Here is a 7,490-nt window from a genome sequence, read left to right as displayed (position 1 = left end):
TCCCCAATGGGCCGAATTGTTGCCACCATTCTGATAAACTCCATTCTTCGGTTTGATATCTTTTGTGTAGACATAATGAATAACACGGAGCAGCCTTTCCACCACGGGACTATCACCAATCAAGTCCCTTTTTGCATCCATCCATAGTCTATAGCAGAACCGTAACATCATACGAATGTTATCACACAGCAAAAACATCGATTCCGCTATAAATAGTGATAGCTCAACTCCTAGTCGCACAACCTCCTCTTTCAGTTCCTGCATTGCAAAATCCTTCCTGCAAAACAAAAAAAAAAAAGTCAATATGAAGGTTTTTGACCCGAGTGAGTGAGTAAGCAATACTGTCAAAGGGGCTAAGTGGAACTACTAACCCTAGAATGTAAGGAGAACATACGGGGAGTGCCTGTATCTCGCTATGCGGTTTGCCCAAAATAGGTGTAAACAGGTCGCTAAGAATCCTAGTCCTTACCACTTTGGGTGTTGGTTCTTCATCAAATAGAGATTTCCACAAGTCAAAAATGTTAGACTCTAACGTCTCCCTGGCAAACCCATGCGCCTCTGAAACATCCTCAGCGGAACTCAAACTATCCTCTAGCTTCTTCAGCACTTCTTGCTTGTATTTTCTAATAGCCGATGATAATAGTTTGTCATCAAAGGAGCAATCTTTTTTTCTGAGAACCATATCCAGGCGATGCAAAACTATGATTCCGTCAGAAAAATCCTTCCATGTGTTTCTGATCAATTCCCATTGGACCGATTTGCCACCATCCTGATACACTCCATTCTTCGGTTTAATATCTTTTAAGTAGATATAATGAATAACACGAAGCAGCCTTTCTAACACGGGATTCCGGTACGGTATTACACCTCTCCATAACTTAAAGCAGAACCATAATAAAGTATGAATGTCATCACACAGCAAGAACATCGATGCAGCAATAGATAGTGAGAGCTCAACTCCTAATCGCACAACCTCCTCTTTGAGTTCCTGCATTGCAAAATCCTTCCTGCAAAACAAAAAAAAGCAAAGTTAATATGAAGACTTATTGGACCCGAGTGAGTGAGTAAGCAATACTGTCAAAGGGGCTAAGTGGAACTACTAACCCTAGAATGTAAGGAGAACATACGGGGAGTGCCTGTATCTCGCTGTGCACTGGTTTGCCCAAAATAGGTGTAAACAGGTCGCTAAGAATCCTAAGCCTTACCACTTTGGGTATTGCTTCTTCATGAAAGAGAGAGTTCCACAAGTAAAAAATGTTAGACTGTAACGTCTCCCTGGCAAACCCATGCGCCTCTGAAACATGCTTTGCGGGCTTCAATTTATCCTCTAACTTGTGTAGCACTTGTTGCTTGTATTTTTCAAAAGCCGACAATAAGAGTCGCTCACTAAAGGAGCAATCTTTTCGTCTGAGAAGCATATCCAGGCGATGCAAAACAATGATACCGTCAGAAAAATCCTTCCATGTGTTTCTGATCAATTCCCATTGGACCGATTTGCCACCTTCCTGATACACCCCATTCTTGGGTTTGATCTCTTTTGAGTGGATATAGTGAATAACACGAAGCACCCTTTCTAACACGGGATTCTGGTAGGGTATTACATCTCTCCATAACTTATAGCAGAACCATAATAAAGTATAAATGTCATCAGACAGCAAGAACATGGATTCAGCAATAGATAGTGAGAGCTCAACTCCTAGTCGCACAACCTCTTCTTTCATGCCCTCCTTCCCAGAGGATGATGTCCTACAAAAAAATATTCAGACATTTTATGATTGACCTGAGCGACTGGGAAAACTCACTCTCAAAAAGGGTAAGGGACTACGAAGTGAATAAATATATATATATATATATATATATATATATATATATATATTGAATTCACTGACCCTCCTGGAAAATATATGAACGATCCCGCCGCCAATGGATGCAGAGCACCAGAGGTCGATTCCATCTCGGCTGAAACAATTTGGCAAAAATACACTCTTAACACGGAGTTTAAAGATCAAAACTCAGGCTTCAAAAAATTCACCTTGATTCCTCCTAATTCCAGCTACCCAAAACCACAAAAATCAACGAATCATCAATTACAAATCAAATTCGTCCCGTAAAACCTAAAAATTCGACATCAGAACACGAGACTTACATGAGAAAGAACACTTCGGTATTATATAATCAAACGCAAATTTCGAAAGGAACGAAGCACTCACCAATTCTCGTAGACCAATTCTAGCCAAAAAGAAATTTCTAAAGAACTCTTCACGATTCCTAGACCTTCTTCTTCTTCTTTTTTTTTTATATATATTCGGGACGAAAAGTAAGGAAAAGGAATCTTTCTTCTAACCCCTACAGTAAAAAAAAAAAAAAAAAAGTAAAAATCTATTAAAATTTTAATTTATCAATTACAAAAAATAAAATACAAAATATCATGTTTTAAATATAAAATTATGCATTTTAACCAAATAAATGTACGAAACTAAATATAAATATTCACTCGGAATTTTGTTTGAATATATATTATTCAGTCGTAATTTGACTCTTACGATGTTTTTTGTTTAAAAAATCTATATATAATAGCAAACCTATTTTTTGTGTCAATTTTTATCCAACATATAAGATTAGTTTTATTATTTTATTTAACAGTTTATAATTATTAATGATTCCAATAGTTACAAGTTTTTTTCTTTCAAATAATCGTGTCTCTTTGTCGCACTCCCATCTTTCAAAAATCGTATCTATTAATTTTTGCATCTTTTCGTCATATCCCCATCTTTCAAAAATCGCACCTATTAATCTTTGTACCTTCTTGTTTCACACCTCTATGTTTTACACGTTTATATTTTACATCTCTTTGTTTATTATATATAAACTTTTATAGATTACAAAAACAAGTTTCGAATTTATTGTTTTCTGAGTATTTTTAAAACTTACAAGTCTACATATAATAGCAAACCCACTTTTTCTGTCAATTAAAATTTAACGGATGAGATTAGTTCTATTATTCCATATAACGGTTTAAAATTATTAATGATCTCAACAATTGCAAGTTTTTTCCTTCAAATAATCATGTCTTTTCATCGCACCCACATCTTTCAAAAATCGCACCTATTAATTTTTATATGTGTGGTCGTATAGTTCAGAAAGAATATAACATTAATGATCTATAAAGACATAAACCTTGAAGCATACAAAGTTTATTTTATTCTTTTTCTTATTGCTTTATTTATAATAAACCCATTTTTGGGGCTCAAATTTAATCTAATGTATGAGATTATTTATATTATCTCATCTAACGGTTTAGAATTATTAAAGATCGTGTTTTTAACAATAATCGTGTTTCTTCGTCGTATCCCCATATTTCAAAACCCGCACCTATTAATTTTTACACCTTTCTTTTTAACACCTCTATGTTTTATGTATTTTACACCTCTTTGTTTATTATATATAGATTTTTATGGACTATTATTCGATTTTATTGTTTTATGAGTATTATTTTAATTTTAAACTTACAAGTTAACAAATAAAATCAAAGAATTGATTTATTGGAGTGTTATTTTTTTAATTTTTATATATAATAGCAAACCCACTTTTAAGGTCATTTTAAATCTGACGGATGAGATTGTTTTTATTGTCTCATCTAACAATTTAGATTTGTTATTGATCTCAAAAGTTGCAATGTATTGATCTAACAATTGTGTTTCTTCGTCGAACCCCTAGCTTTCAATGTTTGCACTTGTTAATTTTCGCACCTTTTTGTTTTACACTTTTTTATTTCACACCTATTCGTTTTCACACCTCTTTATTTATATATATATATACATATATTTATGAACTTTGAAAAGAGTTTTTGTTTTTTTAGTATTGTTTCACACCTCCAAGTTTTAAAAATTCTCTTTCAATTTATTAATCAACATTGATTCACTTGTCTTCGTTAAAATTCAAATTATTTTATTTATTGATTTCATCATCTAACTTTTGTTTGGTGTCGTTTTCTATTTATACCGCATCAATCATCTCTTCCAAGTATTAATCTAGGTAACTGATTATGATTTCTATAGATTTATATGTTTATATATTATAGCAAACCCACTTTTAGGAGTCAATTTAAATATAACAGATGAGATTGTTTTTATTATCTCATCTAACTGTTTAGATTTGTTAATAATCTCAAAAGTTGCAATGTTTTGATCCAACAATTGTGTTTCTTCGTCGTACTCCCAGCTTTCATTGTTCGCACTTGTTTGTCACGCACATTTTTTTTCACACCTCTTTATATATATATATATATATATATATATATATATATATATATATATATATATTTTAAATTGACTTTGAAAGTGTTTTTGTTCTTTGATAACACCTCTAAATTTAAAAATTCCGAATATTATTTTCTTTTAATTTATTAATCAACATTGATTCACTCATCTTTGTTAAAATTTGGATTGTTTTATTTATTGATTTGGATTGTTTTATTTTAAAATTTGGATTGTTTTATTTTAAAATTTGGATTGTTTTATTTATTTTTTGAAATTAATAATGTATTTTTGTTTTTAAAATTGAATAAATTAGTTATTGACATTTTTACAAAAAAAAGTTTGAGATTTTATGAATAGAATTTGAGAAATATAAGAATAAATCATGTAACTTTTTTCTAAAATCAACATGGTATATTAACCAAATACAAACATGAGTTGTATATGTTATTAGAAGAATATTTACAAAGTCTAACATGTTAAACAAATATTTCATATAATGATGTATCTAAGAGATTGCATATGGTTATGTACAGTATATGTTGATTAGGAAGTATTAATTTGTAATGTTATAAATTTGTAATCTATTTAAATGTCTAAACTACCTTTAATGATGTTTTAATATTTTTTTAACTAACTATAATGGCAATTTGATGTAGTATTTCATATTTGTCAAAAACATGTCATGTTACTAAAATGTACTTTTTGGAAGTAATATAGTAGAGATAAATTGTGTGAAAAGAAAACACAAGTTTGTCTTGAAAACAAAGTTGAGCTCAGTTTACAAGTCAAGGTAAAAATGAAGCAGAGCAGAGGTGGATCATCTCTATGTGTGACTCGTTTGGTTTTTAGTTAATTATTACAAAAACAATACTAAACGTAGACTTAATTTGATTTTAAAAGTTCAAGAATCAAGAGAATTTTTTTTGATTATTTTTTAAAATAATTTAAACTGGAGTTGGGATACAATGCATTTGATTATACAAGTCACAAGCCAAAGAATATAAAAAACTGAATAGATCAGATTTTGGATCCAAGTAAGGTGATGAGGAAGTCCTTGTAATTTCCAGAAATGTCACCAATGATAGCATTATCCATGCTTGTGTTGTACATGTTGAAATACTCTCCTCTTACTTTCATCATATCAATCTCTGCACGCGTCACAATCGCTCTCGTCAATGAATCCTCATCTGTTCCAAAACCCTCAATGGAATCTCTTACAACCTGCCAAACAACAAACACAAACTTGAGGAACAAACCGCCATCATTTTGAATCTAATCTCGCTCAATGTAATAGCTAGCACCTTTGCAAAGTGTTTCTCAGGAGTATTAATACAAAAGATTGCCACCTGTAATAGACTTCTCAAATCAGCATCTCCCGGACATCCATCAACATCCTGTCCATACAAAACACAAACATGTAAATATCCAAGAAAACAAAACACATACGAGAACAAAGCTACCACCAAACCATGAATCTGAACCTTATCAAATGTGTTCCCATAACTCTGCTTGTAAGCAGCAAAAGTCTCTCTGAGCTGGTAGACACTACGGGTTCCCAATATGTACAGAACATGATCATGATCTAATTGCTTCTTCTCTATCGCTTCACGTAGCATAGCCGCCTCAATAGTAGCTACTTCTGCATCAGTCTTATCTTTGCCATATCTGAATGAACTTGCCAACGTCACCAAAAACTGTAGTTTACATACAAATCAAAACCCATCAAAATTTGAGCTTTCCTCATGAGGGCACCTAAACAAAACCAAACTTTGAATCCAATTTCGAAAAAAAAAGGAATAACCTTTGCAAGAGGAAAAGGCAGAGAAGAAGCAATGTGCTCTTCAAGAGATGAGTCAAAGAGAGAACAATAAGCTTTTCTCACAGCAATCAAATGGTTTGGAGAAGTTGTGCAAGAGATCTCTACAATAACCTTCAAATTCTCAACCACCCCTTTCTTCCTCTTCTTCTCCTTGTTCAAAATCTTGTTCACAAGCCTTGCGTCTCTCTCTGCTGGATCATACACCCACGAAACCACAGCTTTCTACGAACCATATTCATATCATCAATCACATGTTTTAGAAATCTCTCTATCTAACTCTTTGGATTACGGATTATACAAAAACGTTACAGTAAATTACCATGAAATCACCAGACAATTCAGAAGAGAGATCATTGATAAGATCTTTGCCGTAAACCTCTCTGTAACTTTCTCTGATCTTCCTTCTTTGGCTCTCGTTCCTTTGTCCTAAAACTCGTATAACAGCCTTCTCATCCGTTCCCCAACCTACACAAATAAATAAATAAAGACAACTTTTGATTCGAATCACACACAAATGCTTTAATGCTTCTCATAATCTATGAATGTAACGTACGTACCACGAAAAGCTTGATTGAGAGTTTCAGAATCCTGAGCTGGGGAAGGAACTTGGTCTGGTACTCTAATGGTGGCCATTTCAGTTTCTCTCAGTTTCTCTCTCTCTCTGTCTCGTCTTTAGTTTTTTTTTTTCCAAGGCGGAGTTATTAATTTTATTTAGGTGTAATTATGTTTTTGCAAGGGGATGTTATATTTGACATAAATACCCCGGAGACGTAACCGTAATGACGCAATTAACCTATTTCTGTCGAGTTTTAGTTTTAAAGGACAATAAGTTTAATTAATCGGGTCCAATGTTAGTTGTGTATTATTGATGATTAGTACTCTTTCTTTTAACTATTTGCATAATCTAACCATAAATTCACCAAGAACTCCTTAGTCCTTAAGATAACGTTTAAAGTTTTTTTTTCACTTTAAAGGCTAACAAAGATACTTTTGATTAGGTGCATGGTTAACATGTGTGCATGATCTAATATAATTCGATACATGTATTTTATGAGAAAAGGATACATGGAAAAGCAAAAGAAGAGGGTGACTCTGCATGCATGTTACGAGATTCTTATGGTCAGTTCTGTTCGGCTGGATCAGTAAAAGCAACGTCTCCCACTTGAAGTCGAACGTAAAGCTATGTTATAACATGCCTCGCATTCAGTGTGTGTAAAAGGCATATGGTTTTGTAAATGTGTTTTTATTATGGACTATGAACGCCGTGGAGGGAGATTGTACTCAACTTCAAAGCATAATCAATGGCGGAAAGATCAATAAATGGTTTTGTATGGTTGCAGTTTCAAATAAATGGACAAAGACAATTATATTTATCACAATAATAAATGGTGATATTAAAAATTTCTTGAAAT

General features: G+C 32.7%; 2 protein-coding genes across 3 annotated transcripts; both read right to left on the bottom strand.

Annotated features, from left to right (window-relative positions):
• On the bottom strand, nt 1–2,274 carry LOC104784261 (the record flags this gene model as incomplete). The annotated part of the gene is made up of 6 exons (XM_019244225.1): nt 2,147–2,274; nt 2,033–2,053; nt 1,890–1,959; nt 1,105–1,746; nt 372–1,007; nt 1–277 (listed from the first exon to the last, which is right to left on the bottom strand). Coding segments are annotated over exons 3-6 (1,620 nt in total), but the record flags the coding sequence as incomplete, so codon positions are not given.
• Nucleotides 5,208–6,771, bottom strand: LOC104782323 (annexin D3-like). 2 transcript variants are annotated; one of them, XM_010507228.2, is made up of 6 exons: nt 6,636–6,771; nt 6,398–6,543; nt 6,061–6,300; nt 5,741–5,953; nt 5,561–5,653; nt 5,208–5,480 (listed from the first exon to the last, which is right to left on the bottom strand). In XM_010507228.2, exons 1-6 carry the CDS (start codon nt 6,709–6,711, stop codon nt 5,277–5,279), a joined length of 972 nt encoding a protein of 323 aa, XP_010505530.1. In that variant the 5' UTR covers nt 6,712–6,771; the 3' UTR covers nt 5,208–5,276. The 2 variants fall into 2 exon arrangements, with proteins under 2 accessions (XP_010505530.1, XP_010505531.1); XM_010507229.2 differs by having other exon boundaries at nt 5,606–5,653.

Source organism: Camelina sativa, chromosome 4 (assembly GCF_000633955.1).
Source record: "Camelina sativa cultivar DH55 chromosome 4, Cs, whole genome shotgun sequence".
In the NCBI taxonomy this organism is placed as follows: Eukaryota; Viridiplantae; Streptophyta; class Magnoliopsida; order Brassicales; family Brassicaceae; genus Camelina; species Camelina sativa.
The sequence above is the reverse complement of the archived record's forward strand: the minus strand, read 5'-3'. Positions and strand labels throughout refer to the sequence as shown.